The 19,332-nt window shown below is 38.7% G+C and overlaps 1 protein-coding gene and 1 long non-coding RNA gene across 5 annotated transcripts in view; one reads left to right on the top strand and one right to left on the bottom strand.

Moving 5' to 3' along the window:
• Positions 1-19,332, top strand: part of zgc:113263 (uncharacterized) — a 20,756-nt gene continuing 1,424 nt past the window's right edge. Inside the window, exons 1-24 of one of the 4 annotated variants that reach the window (XM_078942194.1) lie at positions 4,334-4,677; positions 8,490-8,692; positions 9,474-9,578; positions 9,698-9,793; positions 11,321-11,431; positions 11,771-11,894; positions 12,032-12,255; positions 12,326-12,476; positions 13,256-13,323; positions 13,412-13,658; positions 13,764-13,942; positions 14,168-14,390; positions 14,491-14,639; positions 14,961-15,052; positions 15,230-15,387; positions 15,466-15,611; positions 16,764-17,016; positions 17,095-17,210; positions 17,304-17,529; positions 17,609-17,739; positions 18,152-18,401; positions 18,566-18,693; positions 18,775-19,018; positions 19,101-19,207. In XM_078942194.1, the coding sequence (XP_078798320.1) occupies positions 12,117-12,255; positions 12,326-12,476; positions 13,256-13,323; positions 13,412-13,658; positions 13,764-13,942; positions 14,168-14,390; positions 14,491-14,639; positions 14,961-15,052; positions 15,230-15,387; positions 15,466-15,611; positions 16,764-17,016; positions 17,095-17,210; positions 17,304-17,529; positions 17,609-17,739; positions 18,152-18,401; positions 18,566-18,693; positions 18,775-19,018; positions 19,101-19,207 (3,007 nt within the window). In that variant the 5' untranslated portion in view covers positions 4,334-4,677; positions 8,490-8,692; positions 9,474-9,578; ... (2 more) ...; positions 11,771-11,894; positions 12,032-12,116. Of the gene's footprint in view, positions 44-4,318; positions 4,678-8,489; positions 8,693-9,473; positions 9,579-9,697; positions 9,794-11,320; positions 11,432-11,770; positions 11,895-12,031; positions 12,477-13,255; positions 13,324-13,411; positions 13,659-13,763; positions 13,943-14,167; positions 14,391-14,490; positions 14,640-14,960; positions 15,053-15,229; positions 15,388-15,465; positions 15,612-16,763; positions 17,017-17,094; positions 17,211-17,303; positions 17,530-17,608; positions 17,740-18,151; positions 18,402-18,565; positions 18,694-18,774; positions 19,019-19,100; positions 19,208-19,332 lie in introns of those variants that run through there. The other 3 variants (XM_078942193.1, XM_011491078.4, XM_011491079.4) reach the window with 3 other exon arrangements.
• Positions 17,507-19,332, bottom strand: part of LOC110017601 (uncharacterized) — a 21,783-nt gene continuing 19,957 nt past the window's right edge. Inside the window, exon 3 of the long non-coding RNA XR_013653806.1 lies at positions 17,507-17,767. This is a non-coding gene — a long non-coding RNA (uncharacterized LOC110017601). The remainder of the gene's footprint in view (positions 17,768-19,332) is intronic.

Genomic DNA, 19,332 nt, shown 5'->3' on the forward strand with positions numbered 1-19,332 from the left:
CGAGAAAAAAACGAGATGAAAGTTAAAGACATTCACAGAAAAGGTAAATCACGCTGACGTAAAAAAATACGTTTTTTTTCAAAACACTACTTAGAATTATTGAGCCAAAACCTCCATTAACTACAATCAGGAAGGACTTTCCCCTTGGTAGCTATTAGTGTGGTGGTTCACAGCAGTGAAAAGGCTTTAAATCACGTCCAGCGGTATTTTTCCTTATGATAAGTTTCCCTATAATTTTTTTTTCTGGGTATTACAGCTCCATGTGTTAATTGTTGATTCTAAATAGTTGTTTTGGAGTTAATGCAAGTGTTTTTGTCTGAATAGGACCTGTTGAACTGGCAGGTAGAGAGAGGGCTATTCCTCACCCCTGGAAAGTTTGTCAGAATGTTTTCAGCATTAAATCTGATTTTTCCTCATTCAAACCAACAGAATATATAATCCTATCGCCTAGACACCCAGAATTTGCTAAAGGGCGTCCATGATGTGAAGCATACAACGTCTTAAAGTCACTCATTCATCCAACATGGTTTAATAGCAGAAAAGTTTTTTAAAGTGTCCTCTGGACTTAGTGTATTTTTTTATTTTTTAGATTAAATACATTTCAACTCTCATCCAATAGGCTTTTTGAGTTCTAATGTCAAGAGAACTGGGTTTTATAAGCTTGGAGGGAGGAGTTTCAATGGATTACCATTGAAAGCCATTCTAAGGGTTGTTATGTGTTTTTACAAATAATTTGTCTTCAACTGGAGTTAGAGGGTGGGGGACAGTCGTTTGCACTGGAGGGGGTATTTTAAAGGATTTAAAGCAACACAAACTCCCAGTCCACTTCAAACCTGTTACTAAAAACAGGTTTGTGAGAAAGACACAATTCCCATCCACTGAGTAATGTAGTGTTCTCCAACAACATCTGCATTGAACATTACATTGGAGAGACCAAACAACCCTCACACAAGAGGTCAGATCAATACTGCAGGGTGATCTCCAGTGGGCCAGAGTCTGCAGTACTCCCCCAGATAAACCTTTGTTCAACTGAAATGGCAGAAACAGCCTTCCGCCTATTTATGACAGTCTACTGGGAACCCAGACAGGACAAGCCAGATTCAATCAGGTCATTGACACCTGCAGGGAATCCCAGGTCAAAGTGACACAAAACCACTCAAGGCTTTGCTTTGGTGACCTAATTGTCATCTTCATCAAGTCCAACTCCTTCTACCCAAGGAGCTTTAAAACAATTGTCTTTACAGTTTGTTTCAGAATAAAACAAAAGCTTTTTGGATAAGATACAACATTTCTTCAACTTAAAAACTAAGTACAGATCAGACTTTTGAAAACATTTTTCCGCAACAATAAAACTTCAGAGAATTGTGTTTAAATAACTAATTGTCGGTCACGGAGGATATGTTGAGGTAACATCAGTTTCAGATCATTTATTTAAGCTTAAATCTGTAAACGTTTTCTGTGAAAACAGGAAGAGGACATCCATATTGAGCATCTCTTAATAAATATGTCCCTAAATAAACATACACCCCCCTCAGTTATTAACTTGACATACATTTTGATCAAATGTGAAAACTGATTTTGACAGATCGATCCAACAGACTCTCATGTGGGAGGAGCCAGCAGATGAGGTTAACAGATCCAGTTACCGCAGCACTAAACTCAGACTAAAAGCTGTCCGTCTTTGTGCAACCATTTAGCCTTCACTTACATCACTGCAGTCTGAACTTGGTCTGGATTTCCACTTACCCCGCTTCTTGAAACAGCCCCCAGGAGTATCTTCACCTCTGCAGCCTGCACTCTGAGTACAGACTCCAGACTCCTTCATTTGTTAGAAGAGCCTTTCAAACAAAACTAAAAATAGGTCAACATTAGACTTCTCTGCACAGATTTTTCTTTCTTTTACACAGCCCAGCCAAGATAATCTCCCTTCTTCCCTCTTTGAGTTTCATCATGTTTTTAAAAGTGATGGACATGTGAAAGTACCTTATATGTGTTGCAGTACAAAGTCATTAATTGAAGCAGATAGCTGTAAATTGTTAAAACTATAATACTTCAAATGCCGAATTCCTGCATCACATCACATTGCTAATCTGGTTCAAGGGGCCTCCTTTGTATGTTCGAGGACCTGCACCTTTATGGAAGGCCCTTGTCTGGGTGCACCCATATTTGTCCTAAGGTAGGTGGATAGGTCCCAGCAACCCTGTTAGCTTAGCAGTTTATTGATTATTCTCACCTTCCAGTTATTCATCCTCAAACTTTTTTTTAAACTGTGCTTATGAATAAAACTAAGTTCTGTCAAATTTTAGTTAAACCCCAGTTTGTTTTGCCTCTTAAATGACCCACTGCGATCTAAATCGTGTTTTTAGTGTTTTTTTAAACACATTCTTGTAGCATTTTTCTTATGATTGAAGGACTTTGTTTTCCTTGTCTGAACTGGCGTCTGGCTCATAACTGTGCAGTTGGATAGCTCTAATATTGCTCACCATTTTTGTTGCACCGCTACTGTTAGGTTGGTGGTTTTTAGGGGCTGTAAGCTAGCAGGAGACACTGTAAACGGATGGATGGCAAGAAGTGGGGTGGGACTATAGTCCGTGTTTATAGTCCCGCCTACAACTCAGAGGCAAATTCCTAATAAACTCCTGCCGCTGTGCGGAAACGGTGTCCCAGAAATTTTTATTTGACTAAAATATGCGTAGTATAATTTAAAAGACCACTGGGAACGTTTTTTAAATTGCTCAAAAGATGATTGGAGCGGGCGCCCATGAGGTAGAGGAGAAACGAAGATCGCAGGTACAGTTCCCGCCTTGCTTGACCATGTTTCATAGGTCAAGATACTGAATTCCACATTGCTCCTGGTGGTTATAGGCTGGGCCTTGTAAGAGGGTAGAAGAGGCTAAATTAGCATATGCTATATACCATTTAAGTTATGAGATTTACAGTTTTGATCAAAAGAAATGTGGCTTTTATTTTTAAATTGATGTCAAAATATGACAGCTTTAAAGATAATAGTAAAGACTTGATTTTAAGATTTATTTTCAATATTTCCATTAAAGCTGGTTTTACAAAGATGCAGTTATGGTGACATTATTAATAAATTAATATGAATATTTATATTATTATATATTCATACATATTATTATAACTTTATCTACTTTTGACCTCCATTTTTTTTATTTACCCTTTCTTTAACCAGGAAAGTCCCATTGAGATTAAAAACCTCTTTTCCAAGGGAGTCCAGGCCAAGAGGCAGCACATTTCAATACAAAAAATACATAAAAACAAACATCATCAAAACCACATACATCATAAAAAGCAGTTGCACATTATTGTTTCAGTTTCTAAAGCTTTGAGCTTGTTCTTTAAAACATTTAAACATACCAGTTCAGTTAGTTTCCAGTCTTTCTGCAGCAAAAGGAGCAGAGTGGACAAAGGCTGTTTTCCCCAGCTCTGTGCGGGCAAATGGAACAGAACGCAACAACTGGTCTTTAGATCTTAGGGAGTAAGATTCCACACTTCTCCTTTTGATTAAAGATCTCATGTAGGGGAGCAGGAATCCAAGCGAGGCCTTGTAAATAAAAGTGTACCAATGTCCCTGCTTCTTAGTGGCCAGAGAAGGCCATTGTACTCTTGAATACAAGTACCAATGATGCGTCATGGGGTCTACAGTTGGTAATGAACCTCAGGGGAAGCATGATACATGGTGTCAACCTTTGTGAGACATGAAGATTAAGCATTCATATACAGAATATCACCATAATCCAGCACAGATAAAAAAGTTGCAGCAACAAGACACTTTTTTACTTCAAAAGAAAAACACAACTTGTGACAGAAGAAAAAGCCCAGTTTAAGTTTGAGTTTTTTCTATGTGAGGTTTAAAGGTGAGGGGGTCGTCAATCCAGACACCAAGGTACTTGTACTCATGAACCAACTCTATGACATTTCCGTCCAAGGTGGACGCCATTGGAATTGTATCAGGAACCGTCTTGGAGTTTGAAAACAACATTGGTTTTGCCTTGTCAGCACTGAGATCCAATTTTAACTGAATAAGTGAGTGTAACAACAAAAGCTTCCATAAATCACTGTACATTAAAAAAAAAGTCTGTCAATTAAATTTATTTAAAAAAAAAAGGGTTGTCTTAAAGCAGTTTTCTCTTTTTCATCTTTTCAGAGCTTTAATTCATAAAATTGTCTATTTTCATTTTTTGGGTGGTTTTCATACAATGTTTTATGCAGTGGTGTTCCACAGCACAGTCTTTTGGAAGAACTGATGGGGCGTTTTTGGCGCCATCTAGTGTCGTAACACTAGAATCGCTTGGTCGATCCGGTCTTCGTCAACCAACCAGGAAAGAGGGCTTGCCGTGATCTGGACTGAAGCGGATGAGACCAGAAACCTTTGTTCTGTCCCTCGTCAAATGCGAGACGAAAACCGAGAGCTGATCCATGCATCCAGCCAAATCCCGCACTTTTTCTGCTGGTCGCCGATCCCCGGTTGTTATTTTACAAAACAACATTTAGGAAGAGTTTATTTACAAGGATTATTCAGGGACGTTTTTTCCCCTACTGGTGGTGGTAGCTGCTAGTCGAGGGCGACATCTGGCCATATTTTTCTTTAGCCTTCTCTCTCAGTGAGCTGCTAAATGGAAATTAAACGCGGAACTGAAAGTGGAAGCAACAGAGGTGCGTGTATCCTCCTATGGACGATCACAAACTGTGTTCTGATCCCGTATCTATCTTTGTGTGGTGGACGAGCTCCCGCGACCTCAGCGGGGGAGTGGAGAGGAAATCAGCTGCTTTTGTTCTCGAGCTGTGATCCTGAACGGTCCCGTTACCAAACGGTTCTGTTCTCCGTGGGTTCGTCGCCGGTGTCCGCACAGATGATTCATTTATCCCGGTTTACATCTGCCGGGATCGTTACGGCCTGCAGCGTCCAAGATCGCTTTGAGTTTGATGGATGCTGCTGCCACCTGAGAGCTTTCATGTCGTTATTTTTACGCAGTCTATGAAGAAGCTGTCCATCACGTTTGCTGAGGATGCTATTCGGTTCATATGAACGGGAGCTGCATGTGTTTATATCCTATAAACGTGCAATTTTACGTCATAATGTTGCTTTATTTTGAAAAATCTCTCAAAGAGCACCCTAGAATTGTTCCTTCCTCCCTAAAATATTCAGCAAAAAAATACAATTTATTGAAAACAAACAAAAAGAGATGAAAGTGGTCAAATACTTTTACCATATGTAGATTATAAACAATATTTTGCAGGCCATGCAGTTTTGTTTTGAACCTATTTAATGCATGTTTTTTTATAAATAATCATGCTGTACATGTTTAGTCACGGATATTCATAAAAGATGGACAAATTCATTTAAGAAAATTTTGCATGTTTTTATTACTGATTGATGATAGTGTGTATAATATACTGTGGGGCACAAAAGTTTTTAGTCATCCTCCAGTTGTGTAAAACGATAAGAGAGGTCTGTAATTTTCATAAACTTTGAGAGGAGAGTAAGAAAAAAAATCACATTGTCTGATTTTCTGCATATTTTTATACATATATACCCTATAAACATACAATTTTACATCATAATGTTGCATTATTTTGAAAAATAATCCAATTAGCACCAGGAAAATGTTCCATCCCCTCTAAAATGTTCAGAAAAGAGGATTTAATGAAAACCTTCCAAAAAGCTGAAAGTTGATTTTTATCACATGTACTCTTTTTAAACAATGTTATTTTTTTCCTATAAAGTGCATGTTTACGAGGCTTTCCATGAATAATTTCCCCGACATGGTCGATCTGTGCATTACAAAACAAGAACAAAAAGGTTGGAAAAATACTTTTTTTATTTTGAAAATAAGAAAATAACAATAATAATAAAATGTCTCAGTTGGCTAATATTGAGCACAGTGTAATGTAATAAAGCAATAAATAATAAATCCTTTTTAAATTTAGCGCAAATGTTTGACACTTTCAACATAAACATACTGTTATGCAGTAGAGATGTAACAATTCACTTTCCCCACGGTTTGTTCTATGGTAGAACACGTGAGTCGGGTTTAAGCCAAGAATTGATGCATCCCTAATGTTTATCTATAAAAATAAGCATATTTGTTCATTTACTCTACAGGTTTACTCATTTTTTACACACAGACATTCATGAAACATCCAGTTGGTCAAATTAGAACAAATTCCTTCTAAAAATGCACTTTACATTTTTTTTTTAGCTATGTTTGGTTGATAACAGTTCGTATAATATACAGTGGGGCAAAAAAAAAGGTTTTGGTTGCCCTCTAATTATACAAGTTTAAAAAAGTTTAGAGGCCTTATATTTTTATAATAGATGTACTTTAACGTTTAGAGATAGGATAAGAAATAAAAGCCTCACATTTTTATTTTTTAAGAATCTATTTGCAAATTATGGTGGAACATAAATATTTGGTCAAAAACAAAAGTTTATATCTGTTATACCATTTGTTAGCGATGACTTGGGTCAAACATTTTCTGTAAGTTTTCACCATGTTTACATACACTGTAGCAGCTATTTTGGTCCATTCTTCCACGCAGATCTTCTCTAGAGCTGTTTGGGGCTTTTGCTGGGAAACACGGACTTTCAAATCCACTTTGGTTGAGATCTGGAGACTGTTCTTGGCCACTCCAGTACCTTGAAATGCTTCTTACAAAGCCACTCCTTCGTTGCCGGGGCGATGTGTTTGGGATCATTGTCATGCTAAAAGACCCAGCCGCGTTTCATCTTCAATGCCCTTGCTGATGGAAGGAGGTTGTTACTCAAAATCCCCCCATACATGGCCCCATCCAGTCTTTCCTTTACACTGAACCTTTGCTGAAAAACAGCCCCAAAGAATGATGTTTCTACCCTCATGCTTCACTGTAGAAAGGATGTTCATACGATATAACTCTGTTCTTTCTCCTCCAAACACAACAAGTTAAGCTTTTACCAAAGAGTTGTGTCGTGTTTTCATCTGATCACATTCTTTCTGTGGATCGCTCTGTAGCAATTTTCAGGCGGGCTGGACATGCATTGGCTTAAGCATGAGGGTTCACATCTGAGTTCCTGGCGGCGTAGTGTGTTCCTGATGGTAGCCTTTGTTACTTTAGTCCCAGCTCTCTGCAGGTCATTCACAAGGTCCCCCTGTGTGGTTCTGGGATATTAGCTCACTGTGCTTTTGATCATTTTGACCCCACAGGGGTGAGATCTTGCATAGAGCCCCAGATTGAGGGAGATTATCAGTGGTCTTGTATTTCTTCCAAAGTCTAATAATTGCTCCCAATGTTGATTTCTTCATACCAAAGCAACTAACTTATTGCAGATTCAGTCTTCCCAATCTAATGGGGGTCTACATTTTATTCTGGTGTCCTTTGACAGCTCTTTGGTCTTAGCCATTGTTTAGTTTGGAGTGGGACTGTTTAAGGGGACGGGAGTCATTAATACAGGTAGCAATTAGAAGACAGATGGGCCTCTTAAAGAAGACGTTACAGTTCTGTGAGGATCAGAAATCTCTCATTTGTAGGTGACCAAAAGGAATATACCAATTATTTCATTACAAATCCCACAATGTGATTTCCTTGTTTATTTCCCCTCATTCTGTCTCTAGTAGTTGAAGTGTACCGATGATAAAAATGACAAAACTTAAAGTGAAGAACTTGCTTGATTGGCGGCTGACAGTACTTTTTTGCCCCACTGTCAGTGTATTATTTAATTTTAATGGCTAATACAGATTTTCTTCTAAACATCTCATCTTAATGGACCATACATTTTGATTTCTTAAAGAATGACAGACATCTACAGACAAATTGTATCTATATGTTGGTCTATATGCTCAGATTTTACTGCCCCATATTGCTTTGATTGATTAGATTTCTTACCTCTAGCAGCCAGTATGTGGTAAAAAAAAAAAACGTTTAGTTTCATCTGTATCAGACTGTTCCGTGTTATTTAATACAGAACAAATTTTTAGACTATTTGGGGGGGGGGGCGGCAAACACATCTTGCACATGACAACTTTATTGGATTCTCTGCAGCGACATTTCACGTGGTTTATTTGACAGCGAGGAGTCTGCGCACAGATACGTTTACATGTTCTCGTTACATGTGTGTATTTTTTCCTATTTTTTACAAAAGGCAGGAAGTGTTTGGGGAGGGAGCACACAGAACCGCTTTGGGCCAGAAACCATCTGTTCGTAGGAAAGATTGCAGGGAAGGAAGAAAAAAAAGCTTGTTTACACCATCGGGCATGCAGTGCTTCCTCCATCAAGACCACTTGGAATGAATTGCTGAGCACAGAAAGCTAAAACCTCCTCTTTCCTGAGCACTAGAGTCTTGTTTTACCTTTTTTTGTGTGTAATCCCATCAGTAAGCATGTAATGTTAAGAAGTGTTGATTTTTAGTACACTAAATCTCTGTGGATTCTGAAAGGTGACACACTACAAATTGAGACATGAACGTTTTCTTTTTGTCTGCTTCACCCCAGGTTATGATGTTCCAATCCGCTGTCTGCGGCTCCTGGCCCCACCCCTGCAGCTCCTATCAGCTGCAGTGTGGCAAGTTGTGCAGCAAGGACTTGTGGATCACTATGGGAGACTGGAGGAGTTTGTTACCATGGTGACAGAGCTGGTCCCAGAGCTCATGAGCTACAGCCAGAGGGCTCAGCTCATCCTTGGACTCAGGGCCAGGGTCAGCAGCTTTTTTTGTTTTTTTGGTTGGATTGTTCTCTGTTGTCTGTGTTCGTTTTTTGTAATCTCTTTCTAATCGTGACTAGTGCTCATTTATTCACCAGTATTATTTTCATTTGTCACTGCAGACTTATCCTAAATCGGTCTGAAACTCAGTCACAGACAACAAACTTTGTTCCTTGCATTTTATACATTTCAAAATTCTTCCTGTGTTTTTTACATTTACTTTATTGATCTAAATGTAATGTTTGTTGTTAGCTAGTATTTTATTGTTTAATGTTTAGTTAACATAATGCATTTAAGGTCAAAATGTGTAATAAATGCTCAGAAGGGATCATATTAACCTCTCTGTGTAGAATCTGAGTGTAAACAGAAGTTATATTATTCAAGATCCACAACAGTGGAAGCCTTAGAAATGTTGGTTTTTATGTATTTTAAAATTAAAGCACAAAAAAGTAGTGGTAAATAGCAGATTGGAACATAATGATAATATTGGTTCGGATTTGTTTCACTCTTAAATATGAGGTTTATTTACTTTTGCTTCACAAGAGCAGAACAATCCAATTCTAGTTTTCTAGCTGCAATATGCAAAAAAAACAGCCAACCTCTTTTTTTTTAGCTTCCTCCTGTTAAAAAAACACTCTATGTAGAAGTTCTTATGGCAGAGAGATTTTCCTAATTCTGCTTTTTTTTAATATACATATAATCACTTTGGTTAAAAGCAACAGCTAAATGGCTGAGTGTGAGATGTAACTTTTTGGGGGGTTTTTTTGTTCAACTAGTTGGTCCTGGAGCTCTGTCGAGGGGATCATCCAGTGGACATGCAGACAATCCAGCCACATCTGGACAGAATAAAAGCTCCCGTCAGCACTGCCAAGGATCACCATGTGAGTTCATCTTTAATGCAGTTCTTTATCTTTTAGTTTTACTTAGACATGCAGATTTTTTCAAACATAAAACCCAGAATAAATAACTGAGTTGTTGTATTTTTTGTTCTTTAATCCAGGTAACCATCAACCAGGTGGAAGAGTCTGAAGTAAACTTTGTGGAGTTAGTGCATTCGTTGCTGGAGGATCCTTCGGAAAGACAGTATTTTTTCCAAGTAAGGGCCTTTTTTTCTTTGCTTTGTGCTGACAGTCTGCAGACTAGCAGCCCCTTTAAATTTCTTTGTGTAACTTTAATTGTTGCTGGTTTTAATCTTACTAAATATATGATCTCAGGTTGTTACAATACAACAGAAGTAATTTTCCCAAATGAATAAAAAAAAACAAAAATAAAACAATGACCTTTCTTTTTTCTTCTAGATCCTAACGTGATCATTCAGATGCGTGCTCCAATTTCATATAGACTTTTTCGGAAATACCTGTTTGGTTTTCTCTTATCGTGATACTCAGCTTTACAGGCAAACACAATTTAATTGGTCTCCGCTGTCAATCGATCAGCGCTCTGAAAGACTAGCACTTTAGTAAATCCCAGTTAAGCTTCAAGGTCGTTTTCACATGAAGTTTCTTTTTCCAGGAAATCCTCTAAAATGCCACTCCTCTTCCAGCTTTGTCATCATGGACTTGACGTGTTCATTTTTTATGAAATACCTTCAATCCTCTAGGAGCTGTTTAGATCTGCTTATTATTGATCGCATTGTTTTTTTATTCATCAAAAATGTCACGATAATAATAAAAGTTTTATATAAATGTTCTTTTAAACCTTTCACTCAAACCTGCTAGCTTTAAGTATTTTTGTGCATACACAGAAAAACAGACAGACAAAGACAGGATAAAATAAGTAATACATATTTCTTTAATTTTAATTTAATTTTGCTGACACAACCTTAAAGACAAAAACTGATTGGATCTGAAGGCAGAGCTTCTTTTTAGACTTATTAGAATCTTTGACTAATAAATTGCTGTAAAACATTAAAAGAATCATCAAATGAATATTAAATAAATACCGGTAGTCAAACGAAGCTGCAATTAAAAAAAATCACATTTTGAATTATAAGTTCATTCACTTCCTTTCAAGCAATTTACAATTGACATACTTCAAATGTAATAAATTCAATGTATAATCAGAAATTTTTTTGGGAGTCATTATTATGGAATAATTTAAATATGTATACATATGGAAATTACTTTTCTTTTTTTAATCATAAAAAATCCTCCTAAATTTGAAATACCTATGTATAGATATATATTTCTTTTGTTTGTCTTCTTTATTTTTGTTTGGTTTTGATTGTTTTAAATAGTTTATTAGAAGAGCATCTGTTAGAAAAAAAGTGAACAATTACGTTAGTTTCCAGAATAACAAATAAAACTGTAATTTAAACACAACAATGAATGTTTGCATTAAATATGAGCTATAAAAAATACAATGTTGCCATTTTTGGTGAGTGGCTCAGTCCTTGGAAGATACTTTTGTTGTAGATTTGTTTCATAATAGCTCAGGAAATTTGGTGTAACCCATTTTTTAATTTTTGCAGTCTAAAAAGAAACTGTACCTTCTAACCCAAACATTTTTTGTCTTTAAGGTTGTGTCTGCGACCCATTTTTAAATGTAGCTAGCCAGTTGTTATTAGTCATGTGATCGTGTAACAGGAGCAAAAAAATAAAGCTATTGGCCTTGTGACTTGCAGGAAATCTTCCCTGTGTATTTCGGGCCGAAGTACGACACCGCGCTGGAGATGCTGATGTGGGAGTTCATATCCAGGCTGGAGGAGCTCCTTCCTGTTCCAGATTTCACACAGGTGCCATGAGGTTTTTTTACGCTTGGAGCAAACCTCTGATAGTTATGCCATGAAGCCTAATGGCATGACATCTTCATGCAGCCTTTGTGAAGTTTAACGTGGTGTCGCACAAGCTCATTGTTGGGTCACAGCTGTGTTTACCAAACAGGGAGGAAGATAGATCCACAGCAGCGCCCCCAAAGACGTCCGCTTAATCTTTTTTTAGCTACAGGTCTTTAGAGAAAACAAAGCAAGAAGATACACAGATTCTAACCAGAAATAAGCACTTTGTTTATGCAAGTTATTCAAAAACCAAGTATGAAGACCCAGCACAGATGCTAACTTGACCTCTCCTCTTAGTTGGCAGTTTTGCTGAGAGACGCTCCCACTTTCCTAGACGACTGTTTACAATCCTTTTTCTCAGCGGAGGACATGAAGGCTATACTTGAACACCACAGAAGCCTGGGCAGTTTTGAAGAGAAAGGTACTTAAAGCTTTTGCGGATGAATATTTCCACCATTTCTTTTTTTTTTTTTTTTTTTTTGCCTGCATCTTGCTTTACAGCTGCATCTTTGACTTGGATTAGTGTTTTTACTGGCTTGTGTTTCCACTCGATTGCAGATCCCAAATTATTACCTATGGACGACTGCATCCTGTCCTCCCTCTCCCTACCTCCTGGGACCAAACCAGACATTGGAACAGCCTCATGTTCACCCGCTGTCAAAGAATCCCCACCTCCAGAACACAAAGTGCTCCTCAGTCCTCCCGTCCACACAAGCGGGCTGGAGAGGCCTGTCAGGCTAAGGCCAAAGGAAACCAGGGACTCGGACAGTTGGTCGCCGCAGGTTAGAGGTGGAAACATTTCTCAGGAGAGGAAAGTGCAAAACCTAAAGCGACCGTGTCATGAAACTATAGACCTCACTGTGTCTAATGAGGCTGCGGACACAGACTCAGAAGCCAGCGAGAGCAACCAAAGCTTGAGGGCTGCTCACGGACAGAGGAAGAGGAAACTGAGTGGAGGGATGGACATTCCCACAAAGCAGCTGGTGGACGCTTCAGCTTTCCTGTAAGAGGAGCAAAAATGTGTTTTTCATTTCTCTAATGTGAAAGGTCAATTTCACCCTCAGGGCTGGAGTCCACTTTTGTCTTCATGTTTTATTCATTGGAATGATTTAGTCCTGCCGGGGAATTCCTGTCAAGTTTAATGCGGACTGTCACAACCTCGAATGGGATAATTAACTTTTCACTTTTTGTTTTCATCAAATAAGCACTTTCATACATTTTAACTTTAACTTCTGATTAATTTGGTTTTTTGTTTTAGCTTAAAGACCCACTCTGATTAAAATCACGTTTTGTGGCATTTTTCTGATAAAGGAGGACATATATGAAAAAAAATAGTAAGCTCAAAATTGCGTTTCTAAGTATTTCTTTATTCAAATCGTTGTGAATCAGGAGCAGACGGAAAAATGCAGCATGAAATGGAGCTTGTTTGTGATGGAGAAAATGCACATGGCAGGCCTCAATCTCTTTATTACGAGCTATTTGCAGCAGAGCAGCAGGGAGGAGAAGGGGGCAGTGCCCCACACTGACAGTTGGATGCAAATGTGCTAGAAAACGATGTAACTTTTTAAAATTTTGGCTTAAAACGACACAATTGTAATTAAAAGACTACTGGGGACGCTTTTAAAATAGTTTAAAAGAGGATTGGAGGGGGTCTTTAAGTTTGAATTTGTCTCATTTTTAAATCTTGTTAAGAAGCCTTCCATTTCAGTCATTTGGGTCACAAAAATATGCCAGATTGGAAACATTTTATCCCATCTAAAATCAACTTTTTTAAATTTATAGGGATTCCTCAGTGGATGGCGAGAACTCAAATGAATCTCCCCTGATCTCCATATGGGGAGAATATACAGGTCTGTGCAGTTTTATTTCTTAATTCTGTGAATATTTAGATTTTTTTTGCTCCCATTTTGACCAACTTCTTAACGTGTCTGATTTCAGACTCTCAGGAAAGGCCTTTTCCCGCTTTGATGGACTCAAAGGTTCCCTGGTCTGACGAAGAGACGCTTTACCTGCTTGACATTTGGGGGAAAGACTCTGTGCAGCGGGCTTTAAAGGGCTGCCTTAAAAATCGTCATATATTCACTCAAATTGCACAGAAGATGGCCGAACGGGGCTACTTAAGAACAGCGGAACAATGCCAGACCAGGATCAAAAGGCTCAAGAAATATCTCCGCCAAAGCAATAAGTAAATTTCAACTCAGCCTATAAAACTCCAAGTCTGGTTTGTTACAGAGAAGCAAAACGGTTGGGAACTTCATGGTAACTTTTTCTTCTCTTCACCCCCCACCAGAGGGAGCTCCAGGCTGGAACACAGACTTATGGGTAAACTGGAGCAGATCCTCGGCTCTGCTGCGAAGTCTGCTGTTCCTGAGTTGACTTACAATGTTGAAGAAGTCAATGATGAAGATGAATCTCAGGACGGAGATGGGGACTTGCAGTTTATCGGCCAAACAGGCCACCTGGAAATCGGTACATTATTCTAGCCTGTTAAATCACTTTAATAGTTTGATTATTTAATGTGTATTAAGGCCACTTAAAGAAAAGTTGGTCACTTTTACGCATCATAAGGTTTGTTTTACTTTTAAGTGTCTTTTGAGCCCACAGTAAAATAATCCTCCTTTATATTACACAAAAATTCTCTCTGTAAAATTAAGTGTCATATTAATTAGAATATGTAATATTTTCACATGAAAGGAACTAGAAGTGTGCCATGGACAGACATGGAGACGTTGGCCCTCATCAACATTTGGGGTGCAGACAAGATGCAGCAGGAGCTAAGAGGCATGCACAGAACCGGCCACATTTTCTCCGTCATTTCCAACCAGATGGCCGCTCAGGGTTTCTCCCGGACACCAGAGCAGTGCCAGACGAGGCTGAAAAGGCTCAAGTCCAACTTCAGGCAGTGCTATCACAACAAGTTTGTACACTAGCTTGTTAGAAGAGAAAAAAATGGCAATCATGTTTTGGAAGGATATTTTTTTTTACTTGTCTACCTTTCCCTTGTTCTTATATTGCAGTCTGAAGGGACAAGAGCAAGTGAAGTGCAAGTTTTACAACGAGCTGGGGAGGATTTTAGTGAAGGACTTTGCTTCAATGATGCAGCTGGAAGAAGCGTCAGGAGATTTGGAAAACAACGGTTTTGCTTCTTTCAGTCAGCAGGACATGGGTAAAGCGCCATGTACTTGGAAATATACCAGCCTCTAAGGCAGTCAGTATCAGCTACAGATATGAAAATTCTGAAGCTTTTTGTGGTTTAATTTTAAAGGGGTTAAGGAAAAAAATAAATCCATGATTTTAATTTTGTCTGTTTTTCCCCCCCACACATTCACTCCAAATAACTGAAGTCATGGGATTTTTGATGAAGCAAACAAAAAAACAGACAAATGTGAGATGCAACGACAAGGCTCTCACCTTAAAAAATCACTTAAAAGTATGTTATTTTGTAGTATTTGTTGCCTTTTTTCTGTATTCTGTTGTTTGTCCTCAGAATCTGTTTCGGGAATTCAGGAGGAGCGAAGAAAAGTGCCATGGTCCGACAAAGAGACCATCATCCTGCTGGAGATCTGGGGGGATCCACAGGTACGGCACAATATTAGGAGATAATTGAGCATCATTTTTTCAATTCACTTTATGTATCATTTATGTATATTTCAAGTTACTTTCTTTGGAATAATTCCTCTTTTGACTTGGGTTGAATAACCTTAAAAGATAGTTGTAAATGACAGAATGTTTTCGTTGATTTCACCAACCTTTTAGGTCCAGCAGTGTCTGGGTCGGTACCCACACAACGGTCACGTTTTCACCGAAGTGTCAGAGAAACTGCGAGCTCACGGGTATTTCCGCAGCGCGGAGCAGTGCCACACTAGGATCAAGCGGCTCAAGTCCAACTATCGCCAGTGTAAAGAAAACATGAGGTAGACAGAAATCCACACTTTGCACTGTCAACTGGCTGTGTAGACGTCCTCTACACTGTCCTTTTCTCAAACCCTCAGCACAACGGGGACGGATCAAGTCGACTTTAAATTTTACGACCTGCTGGAACAAATTCTGGAAAAGCAGCCATCGACATCATCCACGGTGATAACAGACTCTATTGAAATATCAGAAGACTCAAATGGGGAGTCAGTCACTGAGAAAGGTAAACTATCTTCTGTCCCTAATGTAATACTTACAACTAGGAATATGCTTAAAAAGTCCATAAATTGAAACTAATTCACCTAAAATATGTCATTTAATTCAATGAAGACAATACATTGATATTCCTTTTGTTATTTTTTCTTTATTTTCCCTTTTTTAACACAAAAAATGCCTTTTGTCTAGTTGATATGTTTGTATATATTTGTTGATGGTATTTTATAATTTGATTAACTGTGATCAGAGTTCCATCTATATAAAATCTTTTTATAGAATAAAAATTTGGGGTTAGAAATAAAAAAAATGAATAATATGTACTTGAATTGTGGTGGATTCATAAACTGTTAATTATTAACATATCCATTCTTATAGTAATAGTCCCCATGCCTATTTCCTTATTATCTAGCTTCTTAAGATCTATAATCTTTTTGGAAATCCAGCATAAAGGTGCATGAAGTCTGCAGCGTGTTGCATTTACAACATAAATAGAATACCAAAGTCATGGCAAGATGGTTGTTGTTCACCTTTCAGCATATCCCATCATAGGTTGCCACAGCCAATCAACTGTCACAGATTTGGCAGAGATTTTTACACTGTATGCCCTTCCTGACACAGTCCTGTATTTCATCCGGGCTGGGGACTGGCACAGGGAGACTCAAAATCAGTTCCTTATATTAAAAAATAAACTTTTTCTTCATGTTTTTTGCTTAAACATGAGAGTTTGTTTTTGTTTTTTAGTTTACTGAAAATTCCATGTGCTGCTGTCACAAAATCAGGTTGACTATCCAGCTTTAGTCAAATGTTTGTTGTGGCAGCTGTTTTTATGTCGAGCCTTTCATTTTACAAGACAAACTGAAAGTAGCTGGCAAAGAACCATGTCGCAAAACAATTAACTTAGTACAATGAGAAGCCAGAATGTAAAGCATTAAAATATTTATTAAAATCAAAAGAAATTCACTTATTACATGGTTTCAACAAGGAGGTTCCCCAACAGTTTACAATCTCTATTTGTATCTGGTAAGATCACTTGTACTGATGTTGATTTTTGCTCTATTTCTGTGTCTGTTATAAAGCACAAGAGTATATCATTTTTTTAACTTTATTGTAAGTTTAAAAAAGCTTCTGTTAAAATTCTGTGTTGGATCTTGTCTTTAAGAAGAAGAAAGCAGCTTGTCAGCAGAAAAACCAGCAACTAGCTCTTGGTCCGACGAAGAAACTCTGGCCCTCATTGAGATCTGGGGCGAGGAAGATGTTCAGAAGGCGCTGCGGGATTTTATCCACAACGGTCACGTTTATGCAGAGATTTCTGAGCGGCTGCACGATCTTGGTTTCTTCAAAACGCCGGACCAATGCCGCTGGAAGGTCAAGTCACTCCGGATCAACTTTCGACAGTGCTACGACAGGAAAAAGTGAGATCTGCTCCTCCTTTGTCTCCATTTTTAAATCTACACAAAACTATATAAAATGAGCATTTGCTTCTTTTCTAGATTTGGAAGAAAAATAGATTATAAGTTCTACCAGCAGCTGGAACAAATTTTGGGGCAGGAGGCAGTTTCTCTTGATGAGTACGATGAACAAGATGAACAACCAGACAAGGATGCAGGTATAAGAACATTTAGTTGCACTTTAACTAACCTGTAAAAAAGACCTAAAGTAACTTATGGAGATGAATCTGTGGACTTCCTGCCTGCTGCAGGTGACGTGAATGCACCATGGACAGAGGAGGAGACGTTCGCTCTGATTGAAGTGTGGGCTGCTGACGATGTGCAGCACAGCCTGAAGACCTGCGTCCGCAACGGGCACGTCTTTGCAGATATATCTGAGAAAATGGCCACCCTGGGTTACTTAAGGACAGCGGAGCAGTGCCAGACACGCATCAAAAGGCTGAAAAAGACTTACAGGCGCTACTGTAACAGTCGGAGGTACCTGAAAGGACAAGGCACGTCATCCTAAGGGGGTTCCAGGGAACTGCTTAATTGTGGAATCATTTCTTTTTTCCAGAAATGGAGGGCGGCCGACCGTGTTTCGGTACTTTAACCTTCTTGCCCCGGTGCTTGGTGACGATTCCATTTTTACTGATGTGGACACGTCTGCTGCTGATGCCCCCCTCATGGACAGTGAGCCTGTCTTGTGTAGGTTAAATAACCGGTGATGTAGAGACTAAGCAAAGAAAAAAACAGAGTAAAATTTGTGTATTTACTGTTTAACTGAGCAATTTTCAATGTTTTAAGTCACTTTGATTAAGCTTTAATCAAAAATGGATGATGAATGAGAACAGAAATAACCTTTGTAGGTAAAATGCAAATAAAAAAATACATTTTTAATTCCTTGTTCCTTATTTAATTGCCATAATTTTAAAAGATGGCAAAGAAACAACAAAAGCCTCCCCTGTAAGATTTTTTTTTTGTTGTTGATGAGAAAGAACGTTCAGAAATAACAGGCACATACTCCAAAATCTCAGTCTATTTATTGCATTTTTCAATCACTTTCTGTAAAAATTCTAATCTTAAGATCCAGTAAACCAACTCCTGTTTGCCGTTTCAGTTGAGCAGCCTTCAACCAGCCAACTGGTGACGGACATGAGCAGGAAGATGCCGTGGTCAGAGCTGGAGACTCGCACTCTTCTGGAGATCTGGGGAGAGGACAATGTGCAGCTCACCCTGAGGGGCTGTCTGAAGAACCGACACGTGTTCGAGTACATCTCAGAAAAGATGAATGACAGCGGTTTCATCAGGACCACAGAGCAATGCTACACTCGAATAAAGCGCCTTAAATATGGATTTGTCCATGAAAAGTAAGTGATGACACAAAAAAATAATTCTCACTTACTTTACTCTTTGCCTAGGAGTGCAAGCAGGTTTCCTGTAAATTCTTCATTAAAATCTTTTCCTTTTCCTTTTCTGATATTGTAATTACTGCTTTTTGGTGTTAACTGTTACTTGTCCTGATTATATTCAGGGAGGAGTTTAAATTTTTCAACGAGATGGACAAAATCTTCAGAAAAGAACTGAAACTGGACACATCAGCAGACATGTTTGTCCCAGATGAAGCAGAAGACTGTCCACCTGAAACGGCCCTCACTAAAGGTTAAGCCAAAATTAAAGACGTAGAAATGTCCAAATGTCCGGATTTAAACCCAAACACCCTTTTTTTTTTTGTCTCGTCAGGAACTCAGTGGGCGGCCGACAACTCCAAACTGGTTTGGGGTGACGAGGAGACCCAGGCCCTGCTGGAGATTTGGGGGAGCGAGGCGATACAAGAGAACTTAAAGGGCGGCACCAAGAACAAACACATCTACATTCAGATCTCTCAGGTCATGGCCAGCCAGGGCTACCCACGCTCTCCTGAGCAGTGCCAGTCCAGGATAAAGAGGCTGAAGGCCAATTTCAGACATTTCCTCGAGGGCAGACAGTAAGCATGGCTTCTCAAAGTCATTAGCAGCTCACTTTTTAAAATATTTTGGATCTAAAACTTTGATGTTTCTTTTTTTCAGAGGCGAAAAGCAGGAGTGCAAGTTTTTTGACCAGCTGGTGCGCGTATTTGGCAACAAGTATATGATGAACTCTGATTCCCTGAGTGAAGAGGCACCAGAAGTGATCGGTGAGATAACTGGTTTTAAAGCGTTTTACCTTTGCAGCATTGATAGCTAAGAGGCAGTTATGCTAACCAGCTAACTATGACTAATTAATCCATTGTTTACTTAATTCATTCTTTCTTGCCTACAA

Source organism: Oryzias latipes, chromosome 23, assembly GCF_053564925.1.
Source record: "Oryzias latipes strain Hd-rR chromosome 23, Olatipes_Hd-rR_3.1".
Lineage (NCBI taxonomy): Eukaryota > Metazoa > Chordata > Actinopteri > Beloniformes > Adrianichthyidae > Oryzias > Oryzias latipes.